Source organism: Peromyscus eremicus, chromosome 6, assembly GCF_949786415.1.
Source record: "Peromyscus eremicus chromosome 6, PerEre_H2_v1, whole genome shotgun sequence".
Classification (NCBI taxonomy): Eukaryota; Metazoa; Chordata; class Mammalia; order Rodentia; family Cricetidae; genus Peromyscus; species Peromyscus eremicus.
Window position 1 is genome coordinate 35,944,361 of NC_081421.1, and position 27,271 is coordinate 35,971,631.

Genomic DNA, 27,271 nt, shown 5'->3' on the forward strand with positions numbered 1-27,271 from the left:
TACTAGGACTTAGAGTGTACGAAATAGTCATTTGGGAAAGTCAGAGACTAGTAGAATGTTTCCATTTTCTGTGTAACCACCTCCCTTGCACTGAAGTGTGACTAAGCATACTATACTGACTCGTGTGCAGCTGTAAGGAAATCTGGGGGTGTCCCTTCATACACTGATTACTAATAAAAAAAAAATCCCTGATGGTTTTGAAGACAACTTGTTTATTGGTACATACAGAATGTAAAACATGAAGTAGATATGAGCATTAATAGAAAAATATTTAGGAGGCACACCTGAAAGATTAAGTGTCTTCTAAGAAGCAAATTAATAGCAGAGAAGGGTTTAGTTTGGTAACTCATAGACCAGAAACCACAAGACAGCCCCCCATTCATTCCATTTCTAAAACATTGTGATATGCACAGACTTTCTTTTTACATGGAAACTTTGAATTTCATTGCACTGATTATTTTGAACTTCATTCTTACCGTTGAATAATACTGCTAGATAAGTTACTTATCATCATAAGCATGCATTTTATTTATACTTCTTAATTATCAGGTAACAACATGGACAGTACTTGGAAAGGGGATGGGGATTCACAAAGTGTCTGTGCTTTCGTGGACTGTATTTCCCCTCTTGGTTTTGGAAGTGTCTAGGTCATTCTGGACCTTTAATGAGATGTGTAACTTCTTACTTAAGACTTCTCTAAATGGCTGGCATAAGAAGAAATAAATAACGGGGTCCAGACACACATTTGCAGCAGAGAGCAGCAGAGTGAATTCCTTCACGTAGAGCAGGGTTTCCTTTGACTGGCAGCTGTAATGAGCCTCTGTCTGACTCTTGGTGTAAGGGATTCTGGCAATGTGGTAAGGTACAAAGCAGACCACAAATACAAGCACGATGCTGAATATATTGCGGCTAGATTTCCTTTTGACCGAGATGGAATTCTTTCTGGACTTGAGGTGAGACTTGAAGATTTTCCTCGTTATGGCGGTGTAGAAGATGATTAGTAGAAGAAACACAATCCAGAAAATGCTCACGCAGACATAGTTAGATGCTTTGTGCCACTTCCGTCCCAGCTCATTTTTGAGTTCCATACACTGCACTTTCGTAATCTCCTTGACACTCTGGTTTGTCAGGATGATGTTTGGGACAGCGAGGAGAAGCATGAGCATCCACACAACCACAGAGAGCAGTTTGCTATAGTTCACTGATTGGACAAAAGAAGTCAAAAGGGGCTTTACAATTTTATAATACCTGTCAAAGCTGATGAGCCCAAAGAACACGATGCTAACATACATATTAACATAGAAGATCACGGCAGAGACCCTACATACAAACACGTTCACCTGCCAGGGACCAAGGCCTGAGTCACCAAGGACTTTGAAAGGGAAAGTCAGGCCCATCAGAAAGTCAGCCACAACTATGTTCTTGAGATAGATGATAAAACTCTTAGAGCTGGGCACATAAAAGAATACCCATCCCGATACTCCATTGAGGAGGATCCCTGTGATGAAGACCACAAAGTACAACACAGGAATGATCTGCTGCGTGATAAGGGTGTTCCGGGAGCAGGGCTGGTTTGGAGGTTCTGTGGTGGTTGAATTGGCCATCTTGTAACTTCTGGAGGCAAAGATCTGGATAGAGAAGCAGACTAGTTACTTAAAGGACAATTTCTAGCCTTCAAGTCATTTGTGACTAATAGCTAATAAAGTGGAGGAACATGAATATAGTGAAACCCACCAAGATTTTGAACCATTTACTCCCTCTTGTGGAGTTTTTAATCTTCCTTCAATTGGTTCACTTGGAAAGAGTAACTGAGCATGTGATGAGTTCTCATTAGCACAGAGAGTAGCATTTTCCTTGCACATAATGCTTTCTTCTGAAGTCTGAGGAAATACTAATTTGAATAATTTGAATATAGGCTTGAAAAGTAGTAACTATGAAAACAGTGTATTTTATCCACAATTCCTTTTTTTTTTTTTTTTTTTTTTTGAGACAGGGTTTCTCTGTGTAGCTTTGGAGCCTTTCCTGGAACTCAACCCTGTAGCTCAGGCTGGCCTCGAATTCACAGAGGTCTACTTGCCTCTGCCTCCCAAGTGCTGGTTTAAAAAATGATCGCGGTGCTAGTTACCGTGTGGAAAGGTCATGAGGCACGAGCCACGCAAGACAAAACCCAGTATCAGAGCTTTATTGGGGACGGGGGAACAAAAGAACCAGGCCTGGGGAAGAAGTAGTGTGTGCAGAGAGAGAGAGAGAGAGAAAGATAGAGCTAGTGGGGGCAGGAGAGAACAGAGAGTGAGAGGAGTCTGTGTCTGGCTTTTTAAGGTGCAGGTAGGCTTATGGAGCCACGCCACACATTTGCTGATGCTGATTGGGTGACCACGCCTCGTGCACATAATCATCAGTGCGCACTGATGATATAAGACGCAAGACCCCAGACCCCTTGCTTAGCTGCTGAACTGAGCATGTGTGGCCATGCAGCTGGAGTGGGGGCAGAATCCTAATACTGGGATTAAAGGTGTGTGCCACCATGGTCAGGCTGGCTTCTTAGGATTTTAAATGTCAACTGTGCATCCTGAGGGTGCTCTGTAGGAGTAGAATGTTCACCAAATCACGCAGACAGAATGAAAGAGAAAGTAAAATGCCACCATTTTTATAAAACATCTTGAAATGACACATTTAAAAGAAATATTTCATTAAATAAAATGAATAGTTAATCTTAATTACAGTTTACTTTGAAAAATACAGGACTCAGTAGGACATATTTGTGTTTATTCATTGTATGTATACATAACGACAGTCGTTAAAGGAGAGGAGGGATGAGCATAGGGAATTGGAGGAGGTGATATAATTATGTTTTAATTAAAATTTTAAAAGTCAAAGTTAGAGCTAGTGAGATGGTTCTGTGGTAAGGATACGTGCTGCCAAATCTACTGACCTGATCCCTGAAACCTACATGATGAAGCCAAGAACTGATTCTGCAACTCTGTCCTTCATGTATACACACACACACACACACACACACACACACACACACACACACACACACAGAGTCTTTATACAAATAAAGAAAAGTCAGACTGACTTACTTTTTATGGCTCATAGTATGTAGATACTGAGCCGCACTGTGCTATGTAGCACCAGAAGTTTGTGTTGCCCTGTCTAGTTTTCATCAATGGAAAAGCTTTGATGTAGGACAGCAAAGGGTAGATTTATTCAGAAGATTATCTCACGGTCACCGAGCACATATTTTCATTGTATGCCTGAGAATCATCTAGACCTGCTGGAAGCCTCTCAGGTTTCTGCCCTTGCCCTCAGGCAAGAGTCCTGACTCATTGACCTCCAGTTGCTGGAAGTCCCCCTTGGCCTGATTCTCTGCATCCTCCACCTCTGCTGTGCTGCCAGGGTCCGTCTACTTCTTTTTAGTCTGTTTGATTGTTTTGTGTTTTTCCTCCATTCAGTCGATCTTCACACAGACTTCTATTTGTGTAGAAAATTGATTGCCACCTTCATAGCTGGCAGGCTTCTCTTCATTATTGAGCGTTCAGTTGGATGCCATTTTCTTTAAGAAGTTTTACTGTCCCACACTGAGCTGTGGTGGGTGGAATGTGGGGTTCCTTCTGTGTGTGTGTGCGCGCATGTGTGCGTGTGTGTGTGTGTGTGTGTGTGTGTGTGTGTGTGCATGCGCATGTGTTCTGTGCCTTTCTCCTGTCACAAGGCTCATCTCTGGCTGTTGTGTCTCCTTCAGAAGAGAGAGAATGTTCTTAATCTTCACGTTACTAGCCTAATATTTAGGGCATTAAGTAGTTGAGATAATTGTGAGATAAACAAATGTGCAATCTTGGAACACCAGACATGAATTACAGCTCTCATCTGTACTTGCATCTAATCCATAAGTGTGGGAAAGAGAGATTGTGGAGGATGGTGTGTTTCTTAGGTTACAGATGTATCTTGTTTATGTTGCTGGTGCCTGACAGCATGTTTTGTACACAGTGAGTGGCAGACTGTGTCAGTAAAATAAGGAAATGTGAGAAGGGGGAATTGTAACCATGGAATTTGAAATTCAGTTGTATTCTATATAAAAAAATACAATAGGACCAGTTGTGTACTACTTCCTTCAAAGGAATATCTTTTTTTTCCTGTGTATTTTCCTTTCATATGTCTTATGGTAAAACTAGAAACATGTCTTGTTACTTGATCCTGCCAGTGTATAAACCTCCTGTGCAAGAAAAATTACCTGAAGTTACTTCCTTCATGGAATCAATCTTTTATTAACTCTTCCCCTTCAAGCCGCTGCTGTGTGTGCTTGGCTCTGCAAATGAGTTTGCTGTCTTGTTGGACTCTTACGTATTTACACATATATTATGGTTTCATATTTTGTTAGTAAAGTTTCTGTTACTATAAAAAATACCTGAAATATTCTTATTTCAATAAGAATAGAGTCTCTTTGGCTTATAGTTTGGGAGGTTCCAGGTCATGGTTGTTTGGCCTGTTGATTTGGACCTATGACTAGGCAAAGGAGGGGAGAGAAAGAGACTAGAATCACGTTGTCTCCTTCAAGGATGGGGCCTTTGCTGGCTTAAAGACCTTGACATAACTTCAGCCTTTATCCACCACCTTCCAGTAGCATCACTCTGGGGACACGTCTTGAACACATGGCCTTTTAGGGACATTCAACATCCAAGCTGTAGTTGATAGCAAGTGATTAGTGACAATGAGCATATTTTCCAGTTTTTCATTTTTTTCCATGACAAAGTCTTATCAATAACTTGTCCCTTCAGTTAGATGAAGTTTTGTCTAAAAGCCAGTTTCACAGAGCTTGAGTGAATTCATACTGATGTAGCACGAGTCTTAAAAGGTCTTATTAATAAAAACAAATGCAAAGCCAGGTATTGGGGTGAACACTGAAAGATCAGAGAAACAGAACAAGCCATAGCCGACTTCACTTTGCCAATTCCTCAGCTGATCTTGTTTCCTCAAACTGGAAGCCTCTGTGTCCTCATCCAAATAGATCTCAGCTGAACTGCTCAAAGCTTAAGGGCTTAACAGACCTCTAGTTCCCAGTCCTCACGCCTTATATACCTTTCTGCTTCTTGCTATCTCTCCCTGGGATTAAAGGCGTGTGTCTTTCCCAAGCAAGACATGAGATCTCAAGTGCTAGGATTAAAGGTGTGTGTCACCATGCCTGGCTGTTTCCATTGTGGCTTTGAAGTCACAGAAATCTGGATGGCTCTCTGCCTCCAGAATGCTAGGATTAAAGGTGTGTGTGTGCCACCATTTTATGGCCTCTATGTCTGTCTAGTGGCTGTTCTATTCTCTGACCCCAGATAAGTTTATTAGGGTGCACAATATATGGGGGAACACAACACCACCACATACTGATGTGTATTCGTGGCTTTAATTTGGTGTCCTCAGTTACTATCCTCTTCGCTACGATGGCGCAGTATTCATAGCAGACACTTGTTTATTTGTGGGATTATTTTGAAGCTGTAGATGCAATTTTGAAGGAGAGAGAGAGTTGAACTGCATGATGTATTATTATGTAGTGAAGTAGCATTTTCCTGAAATGATTTAATGAGAGCCAAATTCTTTTCCTTTTAGGTTATAGAGGTCAGTATAAATAGAACAGTAACATCCCCCCCCCCCCCCGAAATGATTTCATGACAGACACAATTCCCTTCTCTGTAGATACTGTGTAAAGTAATTTTCCTGGTGTCTTGGGACTTAAATGAATGTGTGAGTTGTAGTATGTCTGGTTGTTGAAATTCCCACCCCCATAGCAGAAAAAGTATCTGTCTAAGTTCCTGTAGGTGCAGAGACTCTGTGCTCACACTCGCAGACAATGTCTTCCTGGACCCTCCCTTTGACTTGACTGGGAGGGGTTGGCTTGAATTAAGTAGGCTTGGTAATGGAATGAGAATGAGTATCTGTGATTTGCTTGGTCCTTCCCCACATACTTGGCAGGTCTGCAATGGTCACAGGTAAATGTCTGTTTGGGGATAGAGTGGTCTGAGACCTGCTGGTGGAGGAGATGTCTTCTTTTCCTTTGTCCTATGTTAATATACCAAAGGCTCACACCAGGCACATTTCATCCTAATATAATTTGTAAAAACATTATTGACAACAGCTTTAAAGCCCTTAAACATTTAAATGTTTTTATATTGTATGGGATACATCTGTGGGTATAGCTAGCTCAAGAGTGTGTAGCCTTTCTGTAGGGAAGATCAATGATCAACTTCAAAATATGTGACAGTATCTAGGAAGGCATCTATGAAAACTAAAGTCAATTCCATATTGAGACCAAAAGGCAGGATTATCTATTGCCTAAGAAATAGACAAGGTCACAACTCTGACCCAGGAAACAGGCTAATTACAGATCTTTACCTCCCCCTCCAAGTCTAATCCCCCAGTCTCATCCCTAGCTTTGTAGCAGACCACCTGCTGAGGCCTCCCTATACCCCCTTCCCTCCTCTGTAGTCCATCATACAAATCTAACCTCCTTCCCACTACTAATGGCTTTGCCCCAGCCTCCAAATCCAGCAAGCAGTTAAGGTCTTCCTGGGAAACCATAGGCCATTCGAGGCTGGGAAGCAAGCTGGCTAACTGCAGATCCTCATCTTTCCCTCCATTCCTCCGTGTCCAATCTCCTAGTCTGATGTCCAGGACAGTAGCAGACCTTCCACCGTGGCCTTTCCTCACACTCTTGTCACCAGTCCCAGGGGACTAAGCAGATCTTGGTGTAACACCCTGCTTTATTCCTTCCCGTGGGTCCCCTTAACCCCCACATCCCATCTGCATTCTGAATGAAGTGTCAGCTCTCAATACCCAGAAACACATTTTACCTAGAACCCCCAGTGGCCTCACCTATCAGGACCCTAAAAGCATTTCCTACCAGGCAACACACAGCCACCACACTCTTAAGAACCAGAGAGGAAACAGAAGCCAAGGAACAAAACATCCACACAACAAAGACAGGACCGGATAGCAGCACCTAGAATTACAGTATCCCCACCCCCAGATTCCTACATGTCAGTTAAAAGCACAATAAATAACAGCCAGGATAATATGTCTCCACTAGAGCCCTACCACAGCAGCCCCTAAATACTTCAACATAGCTGAAGCATAAGGAAAAGACTTTAAAATAGCATTTATGAGTATGATAGAGGTCCTTAAAGAGGAACTAAATCCCTTAAAGAAATCTATGGAACCACAAAGAGTAGAAGAAAATGAGTAAGATAATTCAAGACCTGAAAGTAGAAATATAATCAATAAAGGAAATCCAAACTGAAGGAAATCTGGAAATGAAAAATTTAGGAACTTGAACAGGAATCTCAGAGGCAAGCTTCACCAACAGAATACAGGTGATGGAAGAGAGAATTCTAGATATTGAAGACATAATAGAAGAAATAGATACATCATTCAAAGAAAATGTTAAATCTAAAAAACTACTGGCACAAAACATCCAGGAAATCTGGGACATTATGAAAAGACAAAATCTAAGAATAATAGAAATAGAGGAAGAAAAAGAAACCCAGGTCAAAGGCACAGAAAATGTTTCCAACAAAATCATAGAAAATTCCCTAACCTAAAGTTACCAGAAGCATTGAACATGGAGAAGTCCAGCTGTTGCCTACACAGAGCCTTCACTGCTACGTTCTAGTGCCTTTGATACAGGAAGTATTCCACATGCTACCAAAGGAGAAATGTAAACACCAACCAAGCCACAACCCTTTTATCTGCAGTGGTGTCCTGCAGTGGTGGCATGAAGCTTGTGGGAGTAACCAACCAATATCTGATTTGATTTAAGTCCCACTCCATGAGATGGAACCCATACCAACACCACTTTGATGACAAGAACCTGAGACTAGATAGCCCAGGGACCTAGGAGAAAACTAAATAATACTGGTCTAAAAAAAAGAAAGAAAGAAAAGAAATATAGTGATAAAATGATTCCTAATTACATTCTGCTATACTCCTAGATCAGTGCCTTCAGCCACCATCAGAGAAGCTTCCTCCTGCAGCAAATGGGAACAAATATAGAGACTCACAGCCAGGCATCTCTGTCTGTCTGTCTGTCTGTCTGTCTGTCTGTCTCTCTCTCTCTCTCTCTTGTGTCCATCAAGGGAGGGCCCTTAAGAGCTCAGGGATCCCAACTGAAGAGGAGTTGGAACAGCATAAGAGCCAGAGGGGATGAGGACATGAAGAACAAAAGGTCCTCTAAAAAAAGCCTTATTAATGCTCATATGAACTCACAGAGACTGAGGCTGCATACACAGGGCCTGTACAGGTCTACATCAGGTCCTCGGCGCGCGCGTGCGTGCGTGTGTGTGTGTGTGTGTGTGTGTGTGTGTGTGTGTGTGTGTGTGTAAAATATGGCTTCCAGTTTAGTGTTTTTATAGGATTCCTGAGTACATGAATGAGTACTCTGACTCTTGTGCCTTCTCTTGGGCTCTTTTCCTTCTCTTTGTGTGTCTTGTCTGACTCCGATGTGATAGTTTTTTAAAGAAATCTTATCGTATTTTATTTTGTTGTCCTATTATTCCCTAGAAGCCTGTTTGTTTTACACTGAGAGACAGAAATGGAGTGGGTCAGGATGTGGCAAAACTTGGAGGAGTAGAGGGAGGGAAAAGCGTAATCAGGGTATGTTACGTGAGAAATATTTATTATTAAAAGGAAGAAAAAATAGACAAGACAACAAAGACATTACTTTGATCGTCTAATATCTGAACAGTCTTATCTTGTCTTTAGAAGATGATTTGATGTCCTGATGAAGGGAGGCCTACTAGAACATCAGGTCCCCACACACAAAAAGGAAATGGTCATATCTTGGTGTTAACTATGAGCAGGAGTGTGAAATAAGAACATAATGAAAGAGAAAGACGACAGCCTGGAGTGTGACCCAACACTGCTGCTTTCCCTGCCCTTGCGTTTCCCCTGGTTGATTCACCTTCTCTTACTGCCTTAGCCTGCTGAAGAGCAGAGAGTAGGTATCACAACAGCGGGAGATGTTGAGGTAACTGAAAAGTGGAAGTGGGTGTTTGAGCCAGTGTACACAGGTCTGCATGCAGTCCTCTTCATGGATGTGCTGGTCCTTTAGATAGTATGGCTGACTTTGTGTAGTGGAGGTACTTTAGGTATTAGGAATGTACAGAGTGTTTCATGTATTACAAATGCTATATTTAGGAAAGATTACATGAGCCAGGCGGTAGTGGCACACGCCTTTAATCCCAGTAGAGTCAAGTGGATCTCTGTAAGTTCAAGGCTAGCCTGGTCTACAGAGCAAGTTCCAGGACAGGCTACAAATCTACACAGAGAAACACTGTCTTGAAAAACCAAAAAAAAGAAAAGAAAAAAAAAAAAACAAGGATTAGTGACTGCCCTTCTTGAAACTCGATATTCATAGCATGTCTTCACCCTGTCTTAGGTGGAACCCTTCTTTGTTTCACAGATTTAGGTGAACAGGAATGAATAAATGGTATGAAATCCTTCAGCCTGTGTCTACCATCACTTCCATGTCTTGGTATAAAATTCATAGCAAAGTATGGGGTTTGTGTAGCCCAAAGGCAAGTTGAGTAGGGAGAACATGTAGTTTGCCCTCTCTTGATACCCTGCCCCACCAACAGCAAGAAAAAATGAAAGGTGGTGATTGATTGAATGTGGTGTAGGCTGCTTACATTTGTTCCTTAGAGCATTGTAAGAGTGTGGGATCATGTGCCATTATTGTCAAGTTGAGGACCATATGTAACTTTAGGGCTCTCTTTGTTGCCTGTCCAAAACAGTGCTTACTCCAGAAATAGGTTTTATCATATCAAAAGCGTGCTTACCTCTAAGCCCATTCCTCATTTTCTGTGTATTTATAGTTTTGCTTGTGTATGTGTACTACCCTCTGCATTATGTGTCTTAATTCTTTCTCTGAAGAAGAGAAATGGTTCCTTCTTAGCACTTTGATAACACATGCAATATTTCCCTGCTACCTTAATTTTTTTGTCTTTATTAAGTAAGGTCTTCTTCTACGGAAGAAGTTCAACCTAGAGAGTCCTCATCTTGAAGTGCCCTAAATTTCATCATTTAGAGTCTTGTGTTACAAGAGAAAAATGAATTAAATTCACTGTATATCATGCAGTTTTTATTTGAAAAAAAAAAACCTTCTTTTAGTTTTACTTTTTCTTAAAAAGTTAAATTATTTAAAAAATTGAAGTGTGTGTGTGTGTGTGTGTGTGTGTGTGTGTGTGTGTGTGTGTGTGTGTGTGAGAGCTGGCATGCACATGAAAAGGCTGGTGCTGACTGAAGGTGTTAGATCCCCCTGGATCTGGAGTTACAAGTGATTGTGAACGGCCTGATACATTGGGAACTGAACTTGGCTCCTTCGTATGAGCAGCATTTTCTCCTCACTGCTGTGCTGTCACTCCAGCCCCAAGAATACACTTTGATCATTTAGCCTGCATCACTGTGAAATATTTCAGCATGTGTGTTTGTTGTTTTTATTGTATTAACTCTTGCTTGTCAATGCTGATTGCACTCTTGTGTAAAACTGAGCAACCACTTTGAGTGTATTGCCATGAAGTGTTTAGGATATAGCTTTATTTAATATTATATTGTTTTTGCCAGGAAATCATAGGTTTAATGTTGGTATTCCTTATTTTTCAAGCCCTTTCTCTGTTGCCATTTTGTAGAATATGTAGCATCATTCCTGACTTATACCTACTAAATGCCGTACCACCATCCCTCCTTCCCTGCAAGTCTGTGACTATTGTTCCCAAGCATTGCCACATGGGAACAGAGCTGCCCCTAGTTTAAACAGTTCATCCAGGAGACTGCTGTGCGGGCTTTGTGCACTGTCTTATAGGAAGACGGTAAATTTAGCAAAAAAAAAAAAAAAAAAAAAAAAAAAAAAAAAAAGTGGTTGAATTTGATTTCACTTGGGCTAGCTTCTCAAGCTGTAACACATACACATCACCTGGGGATCCTGCTACAGTGAGAACATAGATTATATGGTCCTGGAGTCCAGCATGATAACTAACCCAGGGATCTCTGAGTGGCATGTTTATTTATTGATTCTTAAAGTATACAAGAAATATTCAATAAACTGTGGAGAGGATAAAAAGATATGTATTTTCTATATAGAGACTACAGTCAGGAAAATATGACCAGGTAGGTTATCTCCAAATCTAGGCTCCTTCTTAGTTTGTTTATTAATAATTTCACCACCATCATCGTCGAACAATTTTGTTATCTCTTAGACTGTAGATACAGAAGCCTGCTTGAGAACAAGTGATAGTCCTCATCTTTATTTACTAGAACATTTCTGAAAGATCTTGAGATTGTTTTAATGAAGAGATTAAGGTCTTTATATAGGAAGGGTGTGCATGATCGATGGTAGCATGCAGCACTTGCTGATTGAGAATGGGTGCCTGAGGTTTAGCACATTATTGACCTTAGGCAAAGCTTATCTTTTTATTATATTTATTAAACTCTGAATCAAATATAACACAGATTGAATGAACCAGAAATATTTGGGGCTTTGGTATATCTGTATGTATGTGCACATGCGTGTGCATGTAAGCTATAGATCAGCTTTGGGTGCCAGCCTTTTTCTCAGGAGACAGACACCCTTTGTTTTTGAGACATGTCTCCTGTTGACCTGGGGCTTGCCAAGTAGACTATGCTGAATGGCCACCGAGCCCCAGGGATCTGCCTTTCTCCTCCTCCCTCGCACTGGGATTATAGGTGTGGTGGTGTGCATGGTTTCTCACCTGGGCTCTGGGATTGAACACCTTCCCTGGCTGACGCAGCACGCTCTTTGCTAACTGCACACTCTGCCTCGCTGACGAAACCAGTTCACACTTCACATGTACCGTATGCACGTAGCCTGAAAGTGGTGGATTTGCTTTCACATCCCACCTTATCAGTATCTCCTTATGATAAGCCCTTTCATCCTGTTCTTTGTTCACCTCTTTCACAGGAACAATCATGATGTGTCCTCCTGCCTTTTTCTAGTCCGGGCATGAAAATGCTTTAATAAAAGTTGCTTTCAATAAATATTTTTCTTTCACCTGATTCTTTTTTCAAAAGGTTTGTTTATTGCTGTGTGCATGAGTGTGTTCTTGTGTGCACGTGTGTGTCAGTGGAGGCCAGGAGAGGGTATGTAATCTTTTGTAGCTGCCTCATGTGGATGCTCGGAACTGAACTCCAGTCCCCTGCAAAACCAGCAGGTGCTCTTAACTGCAGAGCCGTGTCTCTAGCCCTCTGACTCTCACATTAATAGAAAATAGGAAAGGTGTTTACAGTGGTTACAGGTCTGTACAATTCTAGATTTTCTCACTTTCCTTTGGCTTCTCCCTTTCAGTACTATGCCCCTGTCCTTTGGTGTCATTATTCTAAGTGGTTTCTGAGGAATTTTATGTTTTTAGATACACTACAGTATTGTTTTAAAAGTATTTTAAATTAGTTAATTGAATCTTATACCCCTTGGGTCTGCCCTCAAATTTCTAGCCTTTTCTGGGTATTTTGGAGCTCATACCCTGACCTTTTGTCCCTACTTGTCTTGCCCAATATTGTGACGCCGAGGGGGTATAAACAGTCGTCTTTGCTTCTGAGGCACAGACAGTGGAGTGTTGCAAGTGATTTCAGGGAAGAGACGCGGTTTGCCTTGCCATGCTCCCACTTCTCAGAAAGTCTTCTGCTTGGCTGTCTGCTGGGGTCTCACAAGAGCTTCTCTAGCCACGCTCCACACTCTTCATGGCCTCCTTGTGTCTTCTCCTGCTGAGCCAGTGGAAAGCTTCTTTTCGCCTTTGCCCAGAAGGAGGACTCCTTTTACTTCCTTAAGTGCTGAGGCTGTTCAGGGTTTGGCCGCACATGCCCCAGAAGCCACTGCGGGTCTCAGTTCGAAGTTTCTTGCTCTTTCCTCAGCTGGCCTGTGTTCTGACCTCTGCCTCCTTTGTTAAGACCTGCTATTGAAAGTCTGTGTTCCTGCTGAACGGTGGCACCTAGCCCTCGTGTGTGTTCAGTCCTTACTCTGCCAAGATCCCAAGATCATCCATTCGTTTGCTTACTGAAGACGTCAAACCATGTTTGCTGTGGAAACCGCTAGTCTCAGAGACCTCTAAGGGAGCTGCTAAGCTAGCTGGCTGAATAGAGTGGCACTTTAGAGTTGTGAGGGGCCTCAGTGAAGGAGGAAGAACCTATATAGCCTCAGGAAACATGATAACAGGGGAGCCTTCCTCAGCGTGTGATAACAAAGATTGGCATGTGAATTGGCTTTACGAGATGATGGGGGCACATAGCTAGCGTGTATGCATGCATGCATGTGCATGCAAATGGGGTCCTTCAGTTTCCTGGAGTCCTTTTAGGAGGCAGCCTTTCTCTTTTGAAAAGGCATGCATTTACATTCATAAACGGGTTGGCTGTTTGGTGTTTATGCTGTGAGGTGTTGAATCCCTTCAGTTTCTCTCTTCATCCTCCAGGCACTACTGTATAGAAAGCCTCCCTTTTCTCTGCCAGCTTCTAAAACTGTTACAGATGTCCTGTTGACTTCGATTTCGATTCAGCCCCCACCTCCCATGCTAATGTCTAAGACTCTGCTGCAGGAGAAACTCAGAGCTGCTGTATAAATTGGGAGGCTGCATGGATTCCCTGAGTTCCCTGGCAAGAGGAAGCCCGGTTGGCTGCTGCTTCTCGTCTCTGGCCAGTTTTCTGTGTTGGTAGATGTGAGCCTTGGATAGGCCTAGCCTGACTTGTCTAGCTCTTGGTCACTGTGGCCTTCCAGTTCAGTGATCCACATCTCTTGTCATGGGGAGTTGTTAGTTAGCTCTCTCTTGAAATACCTGTGTGCTCTTAGGCTGATTGGCAGACCCCTAAGAACTTACTCTTCCACCAAGTATAAACTTGAGTCTGTCTTGACTTCCTTTTAGTCCAGACTTCAAAATTCAGGAAGAAAAAACGGTATGAAGTCAACCTTTGATTATGTGCAAGACAATCAAAGGGATAGGAGCAAGATTCGTGTGGACAGTAAACTGATAGTGTCCAAACCTAATGTTGTAATTCTAACCACTTCCCCAAACACACTTAGTGGAACTTGCAAAAACATGAAAGTCTGCCACATCCGGCCCATCTGTGAATTTTTTGTGTTCTGTGTCTTGTGATTATGTCTGCAGATCATGGGAGATGCTCGTGGAGGAGGGTGGGGTGTGGAGATGAGATGCAGGCACTTGTGCCCTCCAGAGCATGGCCCTGCTGTCCTCTGAACATGAAGCTCTGGAGCTGCAGTTCTCCACCCCTGGGGGGTGGTGTTGGTGTTGCATATTAGATATCCTGCATGTCAGATATCTTGTATATCCAATATTTATATTGCAATTCATATCGGTAGCAAAATTAAAGTTATGAAGCTTCAGTGAAACAATTTTATGGTTGGGGGTCACCACAACATGAGGAATTATATTAAAGGGTCACAGCATTAGGAAGGTTGAGAACCACTGTCCTGGAGGCTGTAAAATGGCAATACACTGCTGACCTCTACACCACAAATCATATCTGGATAGCCTTAATGGTGCTGTGGTGGAATTTAGCTTCTTACTTTTATACTAGTCAGTATTTTTTAGCCTTGGACTAAACAATTTGGTGGGTGTCTAGCTCCTTGTTGATAGTCTGTTTTGTGCAGTTACATCTTCAGCCGCAGCTCTGATCTCTATCCACTAGGTGCCAGTAGTACTCCGTGGTTTTCTTTAGACATGGCAATAACTGCTGGAACTGGAATGGCTGCTTAATGGTGGATGGATGTGATGTCTCTCTGATACAAGAAGATAATTTAGGTGTCTTTTTGCTACCAAACCTTAAGCGTCTATGGAATACATCATTATCACTAAAGATGAGCACATCATTTACTGCTCTGTTGGAATAGTGGACAGACTATCCAACATAATGATTGAATGAACACACACATGGGAGGTGCAGTGAGTTTTGGTTAGAAGTGTGGCTCAAGTTCTTAATAGTTTTGATATTGTAATATATGCTAAGTGCCTCTGTCTATCCGAGTTTGCATCTCTAAATTGAGAGCACAGTAGCTACCTTAGAGGGTTCCTGTTTCTGTAAGCATCAAACACCTGGCACCGGCAGTGTGTGAGTCAGTGGGAACGTCTCAGTTAGTGAGTACACTAACAACAGGCAAACGCCTCTGCAGCCTCTGCAAGGCCTTGTCTCCCAGACTCTTGGTTTCTCTTGCTTCTGCATATTTATTTAGGTTGACATTCTTTTGCACTGAGATACAGGACTTCAGGAAGCACAGGAGACCCTTTGTACAATGCCCTGAGCTTACCTGGGTGTGTAGTGCAGCACTTTCCACCCCCGTGTGTGTGTGTGTGTGTGTGTGTGTGTGTGTGTGTGTGTGTGTGTGTGTGTGGTGGGGGAGGGGTGATGGGAGTCTTCACTTCTGATGGCTCCTCCATTCTTCTTACAGGAAAGTAGCACTCAGGAGTTAAAGTGAAATGCTTTATGCTTTTAGGGCTTTTTAGGGCTTTGTGCTCTCATTCAGCAGTCAGTGCTAGCCCAGTTTTGGATGAGACTGGCACGGGGGTGGGGTGGGGGGGTGGGGGGGGGTGGGCCGGGCGCGGCCCGGGGGTATGTAGTACTGCCTTCAGAGGTTCTAGGTCTGATTACTCTCTCTGGAACTACTAGGCTAAGCATCCTGGATTCTTGATTTTTTTTCCCCCTCCCAGAAGTATTGTTTTTGGAACACAGGGCCCTATTCTCTAGAGCCATGCAAGGAAATGAATCTCTGACCTCTTTTGGCCCCAGAGAGATGGTGTTTGCCTTTCTCAGTTATGCAGTTGCACTCAGACCTTCCAGCTGTGGCACTTAGGCCATCAGTGGATAGCCTTTGGTGGTATGGGTAGAAAACAGGTTTCTCTTTCCGAGAAAGCAATGACTTTCACTCTAGCTAATAGCAACCACTGAGTGCGTGTATGTTTAAGATTCAGGATTAGATAGCCAAAGGGAAAGAATATAAATGCCTAGGACAGTTAGTGGGAATAGAAACAGTGTACAGTTGCAGTTCCCATATACTTTTAACCCTGAGGTGTTGTGCGCTCTCTCCCTGTTCAAATTATTGACCCTTGTTGGAGGGACCAGTGACCTCTGATTTTAATAGATTATATTATGTCACTAGCTTGTAAATTGAGCAATGCTTAAACGAATGTTTTATTAAGTATATCATGTGATAAGAGAACAAACATACTCCTTTGAAAATTTGTAGAATTGCAGTGTGGAAAGTACATCTCCCCACAGCCTAAAGGTGGTGCTCAGGGTGCACTTAGATGAAGACTGACTTTTTTCCTAATCCTTGACCTACAGAGTAGGATTCACTGTTGAACTAGGTATCTTTTCCCAGCACCCATTTGGTATTATATATATATATCCTGCCTTTCTAGTAGATTTTAATAGGGTCATTCAAGTATCTTCAGGATGAGAAAGCAGTCTTCATCTTGTATGCTCCATGGCAGCTCTCAGATACTATTTCACCATTGCCTTGAGAAAGTGTTCGTGTGTGAAAATATTGATGATAGGCCCTCCTTCAGCTGTAGCTGTAACATGTATTTCATGCTTATGATTTCCTTGAACCCTTTTTTTGGTTATGTGTATAGGCACATAGTGTGTGTGCGTGTGTGTATGTCTGTGTGTATGTATCTGTGTTTGTATGTGTGTCTCTCTCTGTGTATGTGTGTCTGTGTGTGCATGTGTATGGGTCTCTGTGTGTATGTATGTCCCTGAGTGTGTGTATGAGTGTGTCTGTGTATGAGTGTTTCTGTGTGTGTGTGTGTGTGTGTGTGTGTGTGTGTGCTGGAGGATGACATCTGGTGTCTTCTCATTTGAACTGAGAGCACACTGATTTGACTAGCATGCTAGCTAGCCAGCTTGCCCCTGGGGATGCTGGTGAGCTTTTTAAGCACCAGGATTACAGCCACGCTGCCATACCCACCCTGCATTTGTGTGGTGCGGGGGATCTGAACTCAGATCTTCATGTTTTGTATGCAGGTGCTTTACTGACTGAGCCATTATCCCCACCTTCCTTTAGATTTTGTGAAAATAGACAGAAAAGGTTTTCTTTTACTCCTCTTTTCTTTTTAAAAAATATGTTTGTAGTAAGGATTGCCTGTACTTACCTCCTCCAAATTTTTCTTCTGATGCTAGTGCTTTCTTTTATATTTTGAGTACCTTGCTTTGCCTAGGTACTTAAGATATAAATCTTTCCCTCAAGATGTAAATTTTTTCAAAGTCCATAATCTTACTCAGAGTAGAAAACCTAGAGACCCAAAACTCGTGTGTGTGTGTGTGTGTGTGTGTGTGTGTGTGTGTGTGTGTGTTAGAGAGTGCTGCCACACATGCTGCTTCGTGCCTGAGGAGGTCAGAAGACAGTTGCTGAAGTCAGTGCTCTCCTTTCCTTTGCTTCCAGGGTGGGAACTTAGATCTTGGGTTTGGCAGCAAGTGCCTTTACCTGCTGAACCAGATTCCCAGTCTGAATAAAGTTCCCTCTTTAAAAAAATTTAACGGGCAGTGGTGGCGCACATCTTTAATCCCAGCACTCGGGAGGCAGAGCCAGGCAGATCTCTGTGAGTTTGAGGCCAGCCTGGGCTACCAAGTGAGTTCCAGGAAAGGCGCAAAGCTACACAGAGAAACCCTGTCTCAAAAAACAAAAAAAACAACAACAACAAAAAAAAAAAATTTAAAAAAATTTATGTTTATGGACATTTTACCCATACACATATGTGTACATTGTGTGCCTGGTGCTCATGGAGGCCAGAAGAGGGTGTCAGATTCCATGGAACTGGAGTTACAGATGGTTGTGGAGTTACCATGTCAGTAACTGGGAATCAAAGCTAGGTGCTCTCTGGAAGACCAGCAAGTACTCTTAACCAATGAGCCATCTCTCCGGCCCCAAATATATTTTATCATAGATAATTTCACAAAGTCTGACTACCAGGACTCAGTGCCTAGTTTAACTGCTTAACCTAAGGTATTATAGAAGGAAAAAAGATAAGTCCAATGTATATCCTCAGTCATGAGGTTGAGGGAGCTTTTCCTCCAGTGGCAGTGCTGAAAGTGGTTTCTTTTCTTTCTGGATTGCTGAAAGCTGTGTTAAGTCTCTTAGGCACCACTAACTTTAGTCAGTATGTTGGAGCAAGTTACTCTGCACTGGTTTGTTTGTCTAACAAACTAGTCTGAAAAGCCCTCAGTGGGATTTTAAACATTTCTCACATGCTCTTTTCCTGGTTAGTTGATTGAGTTTGAAAGGGTAGTATTAATCAGGCAACCAGCTTCCTGACTAGATAGATCTGTTGACCCTGCATTATCCACACGTGCCTCAGGTACCTCTCCTGTTAGAGTTCACTGGCAGCTTTGCTCTTTTCAGTGAGCCAGGCTTGCCTTACTATGTCCACTTTCCAGGCATAGTACAGAACAGCACCGCCCACTGTGAAAAACCACTGATTCCCTCAGTCCCAAGACTGCTTTCTGCTGTTACTCATGCACCAAGAGCAGAGTTGGTCCCGTGTGCAGTGTCCAGGAGGTACAAGGCCTCAACTGCTGGGGTCACGTAGGTGCTGATACCCCTTAGCCCACAGCTCCTCTGTATACTCCACTATTTGAAACTTCATGACTGCGTTATGTGAAATCTTTCTAATGCTGTCATTTATGAAGCAAAAATTCCCTTCCTTGCAAAGACATTCTATTGATGCCGGTTATTAGTCAGTGCCCTTGACGTTGAGAAGAAGGCAACCAAAGGCTCTGATGTGGTCCGTGCCTGCTTGGAGCTCAGAGTTCTTGTGGTCCTGGTCCTGGTCCTGGCATTCTCTTCTGTCTTCCCTGCATCATCCCCTTCAGTTTCCTGTCTAACTCTGGGTCGTTCAGTCTGTGTCTTGAGAGGTCAAGGAGCCACTGATCTCACACAAGTGTCGACTACAGTGGAGTTAATCTTGCCTTGCCCCTAGTTACTGCCATGTCTTGGTCTGTCTTTCGTGCTCACCATATTCTATCTATAGCTACAGCTGCCATTCTTTGAAAAATAGTTCATATCGTACACACATACTGTGCTGTTTGCTTTCCAAGTGGCTTTTCTGTTCAGTGGGGAAGTCATTAACTTACATAATATACCCTGAAGAACAGCATAAGGAGTGCAGAGCCAGGCAGCATCTCACCCCTGCTGCTCCCTGGTCTCCCATCTTCCACCCAGAGGGAGCCCTGTTCTGATTTCCTGTTTCTCCTTCCTTTTAGAGATAAATTATTTCAACTTATATGTCCATGACTACCTTTGTAAGAACTGTTCAGGACTTTTAAAAATATAGTTTTAGGGCTAGAAATAACACTTAGCATTATGTTTCTCAAGTGTATCACCTTGGAAAGTGAATTGGAACTATTTGGTAAGAATAAGCATTTACCTATCCTATGGTGGAATATTTCAACTTCTAGGGGGAGACTGCAGCATTCTTGCTGATGTGTATCAGGAAATATGAGCCCGTGGGTCATTGAAGTACTGTTAATAATAGCAAAAATACAGAACTAGTTCAGATAATTGACAAGAGGATGGATAAAAAAAACAAATTTTTTTCTGTAGTAATTAGAATGAACAGATGAATTATAACTGTGAACCTTTAAATTCTTGAGAAGTTTTGGAATATGGTTGCAATCATTTAGCTGAAAAAAAAAAGAATCTAGAAAGCTTGAATAGATGATTCAAAGTGTGCACCTACTGTGTCCTAGAACCAAGAACAAAATTAAGGTTGTTGATGTTTTAAAGCCTTAATTAGTTGGCAACATTGTGTTCAGCTAAAATAATCCTTTCCCCTAGTTTGTTCTCTATGGTAACCCTGTATGGTAGTATCGTGAATGTTGGGTGATCTAGAATATCCCAAGTTTGTGCAGGAGGCAGACAGATAGGAGAAACTTGGTGTGTCGAGACATCCCCACAGATAGGAGAAACTTGGTGTGTCGAGACATCCCCACAGGTGCATCCTGATCCCTGTCATGCAGCTCTGTCCTTCTCTCAGGAGTCCCTGCTGCATCTAACTTGCATGTGTTTCCTCGGTGGCAAGTAGCTAGAGAGGCCTGGTGGAGGAAACACTGGTAAAACATGGCCGGTCCCTGTCTCTGCTAAATTCCTCAGCCTGCACAATCCCCACTGTTCTCCTGATGGTTGGAAGAAGCCCCTACTCTGCCATGTGTGAGTTTGGCCAGACTGCACAGGGCAAGTGAGGCAGGTTTTTGTATATAGCTCTTGAGTGCTACTGACAAAGTTGACTTGTGGAATAGTGCAGTATGGGGGCAGGGAGAAAAAGCAAGGGAGTAGATACTCAATACCTTGGGTAGTTCTTTTAAGTGGAGTTTATTAGCTATTTAGGTGGTTTTTTGGTCCTGTCAACAAAAATTCAAACTAAAAATCAAAAGTTTAACTTCCTAATTCTCAAGGTTCTGTCATTTTGTGCCAGGCTGAATGGAGCGGATGCATGTTTTCAGTCTGTCTCAAACTCCTGAAGGTTTTGGGTCCCTGAGAACTGATAGGGGCCATGTCAGGGTCTTACAAGAACCTAAGTTCATCAGACACTACACAGAAATAACTGGCTGGGTTTGCTTCTGTACTGTCACTCTAGTAGGGATGAAATCTAAAAAGAACAAAAATTGAAAGAGCAAAGGTAATTGGAGCCCTGGTGTCTGTCTGTCTGCCTGTGATTGTGTCTGTGACCTTTGTGTAGCTGCAGGCGTGCTGATCTCAAGTCACAAGACACCTTCTCAGGAGCTTTTTCTCTTAGCAGTGTGCAGCAGCTATACTCCTACTGTGGTCTCTACCACCTCCCTATGTGTATTTTCTTTACATATCTCTTAATTATTTAAAGTAACGAGTTGAAGAGATGGCTCTGTTGTTTATAGCTCTCTCAGAGACCTAACTTCTATTCCCAGCATCCACATGGTGGCTCACAGCCATCTATAAACTCTAGTTCCAGAGTATCCAACTCCATTTTCTGATATCCGGGGGCAGTGACACACATGTGGTGCACATACATGCATGCAAACAAAAGAGTCACACATATAACATAAAATAAATACATCTTAAAAATTCGATAATATTTTCAAGCTCTTCCCATTGGTATGAATACCAGAGTCCCAGAGGTGAGCAGCGTAAGTGCAGGACTTCCTGTAACCCACTGCTTAGGAAGAAGGCTGTGCATAGTGTGTGACAGACAGCAGCAGCTCAGTGTTTGCTGCCTTGTGCATGAATGTGTTCACATCACTGCAGGCAAGTTAAGCACTTAGCTATCACATGACGAGTCTGTTCAGAACCTTGAGAGTTTTAATGTGTTCTTTCATAAATTGTCACATCCTGTAAGTGAGATTAATGGTGTAGATATCTTTGGATATAAACTAGAATAATTATGGCTCATGATTTATTGTGCATTCTTTTTTTTTTTTTTTTTTTTTTTGGTTTTTCGAGACAGGGTTTCTCTGTGTAGCTTTGCGCCTTTCCTGGGACTCACTTGGTAGCCCAAGCTGGCCTCGAACTCACAGAGATCCGCCTGGCTCTGCCTCCCGAGGCTGGGATTAAAGGCGCGCGCCACCACCGCCCGGCTATTGTGCATTCTTATCAAAGTGGTCAAGCATGGTAACTAATTGTTAATTTTTATTTCCTTCAAACTCAACAACACAAAAAGCCAGTCCTGTGATTGTGAGTATATTCATGCAGCCAGCGGCCTGCCTTTGACCCTCCATGCTTTTATTCTTTCCCTAGGGTCTAGATCTTGTCTTCTCCAGCTTTTACTTTTCTGTTTTTACAGTTTCACACACATATATATTCCTAAAAGTTTATGATTTGCATGTGGTATGTGTATGCAGATACAAAATTTTGATTTTCTAAAAATATTTTTATCACATTAATTTATTGATGGAGTAGGGCGGCGTATATGCACAGTGACAGTATGGGAGAGGACAACTCATGGGAGTCTGGTTTTTTTTGGCCATGTGGGTTCTGGAACCAAACTAGGGTCCTCAGGAGTGGTAGGTAGTAGGTGCCTTTACATAGTGAACTACCTCTCCTGTAATCTTTTGTGACTTTTGTATTATCATTTCACACACACACATACACACACACACACACACACACACACACAAAATCTGATTTTACATGCACAGTTTAAATCTCTCTTGCTCTAAATGTTTGGGACCAGCAGTGTTTCAGATTTCTGTGTGTTTGATTTTTTTTTAAATGTTTTCATACACTTTAATGGTAAGGTGTGTGTGTGTGTGTGTGTGTGTGTGTGTGTGTGTGTGTGTGTGTAAGCTGAAAATCTAAATACTCACTAGGTTTCAAATTTGAAAGCACTTGAATGTCTTCTGATTGTTGCAACAGATTTGCATCTGTGTCCTACACATTGTCCATGTTGTTAACTGTGGCTGTAACTTATTCATCTGGGTTGTATACTCTTGCCCAGTTCATTTAATCAGCTTCTTTCAGATAGCAGAATTATAGAAAACTACAATTTGCCTTCATGAGCTAAAACTTCCCAATACTGAGACAAGGTACTAGTAACCATGTCAATTCTGCTTTTAACATGGTGGAATGGACATCTAGACTTAGAAAATCCTCCATGAATGTTTATTCTCCAAATGATTAGCCTAAGAAACATGAGTAAAAGATCTGTTTAGCATTAAGACTGAAGGATTTCAGTGTAACAAAATATAAGGTATTTGTACAGTGGAACTCAGTGACATGTTGCAGTCATACTTTAGGAAACCATTGTTGCTGCCTTCTGGTATCAGAAAAGGAACTCCAGAGGCCAGAGCACTCTTCTCTCATCTGATTACTTGTGTGAAGTTAGATCTTCACCATTCTTTAGCGAAGACAGCATTCTGAGCCATTTCTATGGTCCGTGGATCTGAGAACTGCCTGCCTTTTGTAAACCAGGTATTAAATAGATGTGCCACAATATAGACTAATGTCACCTCTCTATGTAAATCTTTTTGAACACATACTGTTTAGGTTAATACTTGATGCTCTTTTAAATTGCATTACAATTGATATTTTAGAACTTTTCACAATTTTAGTTTGCAACATAGAAGATCTGAATGGACATACTAACAAAAGCCCTTATTAACAAGTCTTCCGTGATCTTTAACAGTGAAAGGGAATCCTAAGGAAAAAAGTTTGAACATTCTGGATACAATATATTTAACTGTCTTTTCTAATGGAAGAATTTAAAATTGTGTTTGTTAATTCTAAGTATACTGAACAATATTAATACCAAAAAAGACTATCACTTTGAGGAAGTAATTAAACAACATGGAAAAAGCTCCTTAGTCCATGTCTGGCTCCTCTGGCTCTAGCATCTTTTGTTTTCTTTTCTAATGGAAGAATTTAAAATTGTGTTTGTTAATTCTAAGTATACTGAACAATATTAATACCAAAAAAGACTATCACTTTGAGGAAGTAATTAAACAACATGGAAAAAGCTCCTTAGTCCATGTCTGGCTCCTCTGGCTCTAGCATCTTTTGTTTCCTTCTTGGATTTTTTTTTATATACATACATACATACATACATACATACATACATACATACATACATAATCTATGAATATGTTAGCTGAGTATGTAAATCAACACACTTCACTCTCAAGTCTACCTCTCATTTCTTTTTGTGTACAGCCACCACCTTTATGGATACAGGCCTAACTGTGAACTCCAAGTTCATTCCTTTGAGTCCAGAAGGACTGACCAGATTGTGCTGGTCACACTGGGCAGACTGCACTCAGTGGACCTGGGTGATAGCTGTTCACTACATGTGCTTTGGCCCAGGGTTCAGCTTTCTGTAGGACTTATCTAGTCTGTAAGTTGACATATAAGTTTACATTTCTCCTTAGTTTCACAAATTACTTTGTAACTTTCTCCATGTTTGATTACACAGGTTGGGTAATTTTGTGTTGATGTTGCTGTTGGTAGTACTGCCCCTCTCTTACTGAGTTAATAGTGCAAAGGATGGGAAGAAAATTCAGTTTTTAATTGAACATCCACTGTGTGCCAGGTACACCAACCTTAATTTTTTGTTGCTGTTGTTTGTTAAACTTAAACAGTAGGTGATGGGACAGAGGTGAAGCAGATTAAAAAGTTAAATCCCACACAAATAATGCCAGTCAAGGTCTCAGTAGATCAAGATTTAGCTGCTTATCTGCAAAGCTTGCTTGCTTTTGAGTTTCAATAATACTGACTGTTTTCTGTAAATGCTATTACTGCCCTTGTTATGTAAACATGCAGCTAAAGGGCTAACCTGTTCCACAAAGTCTTGCACTTCACTTCTGTCCATGCGTAAATCACACATTTTCTTGGACCCGATCATTGTATACTAAAGACAAGGCAATAGATTTGAAGCTGATGGTTATTTCCTCTGAGCAGTATCCTTGCCCTTGATTAGACAAGTCATCTTGTCCCTGAAACTTGCTGAACTCGTTTTCAGATTGGTAAGACAGAGACTTAAAGAGATTTTCCCTGTGTCATTTGGCTGTTTGGAACATCTGGTGATCAGATAGCATGAGTATGAAGTCTTTAAAGGTGGAGGGCTATAACCTCTGAGCTCAGTATGAGTAAGTGTTACTAGGAGCCCCTCTACCACATAAAACCATGCAGTGCCGTGACATCTCTTTGCCTTTGTACACATGACAGGAGCCAAAGACAGAGAAAGCCCTCCCCTTTCTTATTAGAAAAAGCAATCAAATTGCAGGTATCTGCTATTTTTATACACCCCCCCATGACAATTTTTTGTGGTTAGTGCTAATACTTTAAAGTTGTCAGTATATAGTAAATACTGAGTTTACTACTTTAAAATATTTTTTTCAGCATGAGGACATGTTATGGTTCATTAGTCTAAATCTCCCTATTCAGTTGCAAGTTCACAATTTTTCCATAAAATGGGACTTATTAACCTAATAATCTTTAGGTAGCTGATAAACTAGAGTATAATATAAGCATATTTTATGTTAGAAAATTGTTAGTCAAGGGTTACTTTACAATTTATAGAAAAATAAATCATAGATTGAACTTTATAAATATATTCTTCATCCTTGCCACCCCAAATTAAAACTGAAACCACTCTTCCCATGTTTGTTAAGTCTTGGAGGAAAAAAAACCCAGAACTTAAGAATCAAGGAAATGAAAATTTAAGCCTGAAGACAACAAGCACTATGAGGCCAATTTAATTCCTGTTTCTTTCTTTTGAAATTAAAATGTGACTCACCATTAAGTCCTCATCAGAAGCCTAGGCATTAGTGTTTCGGAGAAGAAAACGACTTCCTCACATGAGGCATCTCGCATCTGGCTTCGGTTTTGGTGGGGTTGTGGCCTTCATGCTCTGTATTTGTTCTTTCTTGAGCATTTTAGTTATTGGACTGCCTGTGCACTGAGGATTGCGTCATAACCCAGCTGTACTTGTCCACTTTACAGTATCAGATAACTCAGTTTAACCCCTTCTCTGCTAAGGCACATTGCTGTCCTGTAGAAGCTTTAATAGTCTTTTACTGTAGCCTGAACTTGATGGAATTTTCCTACTCACCAATCCCTGCAGTCTCTACAGTCCTCGTGGGTAAGATTGGATCAGCAACAGAGTACAACCTCTGACTAGTACTGAGGGAAATGAGCTTTGCTTTTTGCCTGGGCTGCTTATGTTGACAAGTGGGGAATGCTGCATTAGCTCCCAAACCAAAACATTTTAAAGTGCTCTCTGAAGTGCTGACTTCTTGCCAAATGCTTAAGTATCAAACAGTACAGACTTCCACTAGCCTTAAAAGGTCAGCTCTAATCTGTGCTTGTATAAGTTGGATTTGATGTAAATTTGGGTAGGGTTACACACGCTCCTGGCTTGACCAAGGATGAACAGTGTGAGAGGGTGTGTGGCTAGGGAGAGGAACCCAGCCGGCAGGAGGATGGATTGTTCCCATGTCTATCTGTGACCTTTTCTGTGAGGATGTAGTAATAATAGCTACGGCGTTCTCTGTTTGGAAGCATTTTCAAGATTTGAGTCTCCTGATTTTAGCTAACTTCTTGAAAGTTCTTTTTTTTTTTTTTTTTCCTGGAAAACTGAAAATTAATCTGGGAGTAAAGCACACCTGTGCACTTCTGCTGTAGAGTGGGAGGACTGTGCATGTGGGTATCCACAGGAGCCTTGACCTGTGTTGGCAATGTAGCAATCAATGATCAGAGAGTGGTTAAGAGGGTCCCAGTCTCCCTGGGGACATGAGTGCCCTCCCTGTCCTAGGGTGCATTGGATGCTGATGGTGCCTAGTCTGCACCAACCTTTAATGGTGCATGGGGACTTTCTCCCGTTTGTCAGTGCAACTCCAGTCTGATTTTGGACATCCCTGTTTCCATCTTGGCTTGTTGCCTGACCGTAGATTCTGAGTGTTTAACAAATTGTTTCCGTGGTTTTTTACTTTTTAGTTGTACCCTGGATTAGCACAATAACACCCCATCTCTCGGTGCCAATGCACGCAGGTCCCCCATGTGCTCAGGGCTCATTTGATGGCTTCCGGTGTTGGACCTGCCTTGTTTCCTTTACCCTTGATTAAATAGCTCCTATTTTATTCCATTTTGTCTCCTGCCCCTGTCTTAGAGAAGTGAAAAGGTTCCTCAAATTCTTCCTTATCTCCAAAGCAACTATCAGACTGCTCTGGTGACTCCTTTTGCAGATGCATTGAAGAAGTGGTTCTCCTGGCTGTCTTCACTTCCCCTCTCCCTGTAATCTGTCTTCCTGTGACTTCTCTGGTTCACACAAGTCCTTCCTCGCTGCCCATTGCTCAGCCTTCCAGTTACTTTAAAAGATCCGTACTTTAAGGCAGTATTGCCGTCTCCTTTGCATTGTGAAAATACACACAAAACATTCCACCTTGACCGGTTTTGTTTTCTGAAATGGTCCTGTTGTGAATTTTAGGCTCCCTTTAAGCTTCCTCTGTGGACCTCAGCAAGCACAGAGCTTGTAGCCCTTGTGCCTTAGTACTCTGGATGGTGAAGGTAGAGGTGTGTGCCCCACACCTGGCCCTTGAATGTTTGTTTGGTTTTTATTAATTTATTATTTTGAGATTAGGGTCTCTCTGCGCTGAGGCCGGATGCCTGATCATTCTGCCTCAGTATCCTAAGCCCTGGGATTGTGGGTGTAATCCACCACACTCAGTCTCTTGAGCATTTCTAAGGGTACTGTTCAGTGACATCAATTTTACTCACACTGTCATAAAACCATTACCTTCATTTTCAGAATTCTCT

The 27,271-nt window shown here is 41.9% G+C and overlaps 2 protein-coding genes across 6 annotated transcripts in view; one reads left to right on the forward strand and one right to left on the reverse strand.

The window, feature by feature from the left end:
• Med12l (mediator complex subunit 12L) overlaps nt 1–27,271 on the forward strand; it is a 301,677-nt gene that overhangs the window by 124,989 nt on the left and 149,417 nt on the right. The gene's annotated exons all lie outside the window — the stretch shown is intronic.
• P2ry14 (purinergic receptor P2Y14) lies at nt 193–25,628 on the reverse strand. Its single transcript, XM_059265395.1, has 2 exons — nt 25,254–25,628; nt 193–1,628 (listed from the first exon to the last, which is right to left on the reverse strand). The coding sequence occupies exons 1-2, from the start codon at nt 25,254–25,256 to the stop codon at nt 588–590; spliced, it is 1,044 nt and encodes a 347-aa protein (XP_059121378.1). The 5' UTR covers nt 25,257–25,628; the 3' UTR covers nt 193–587.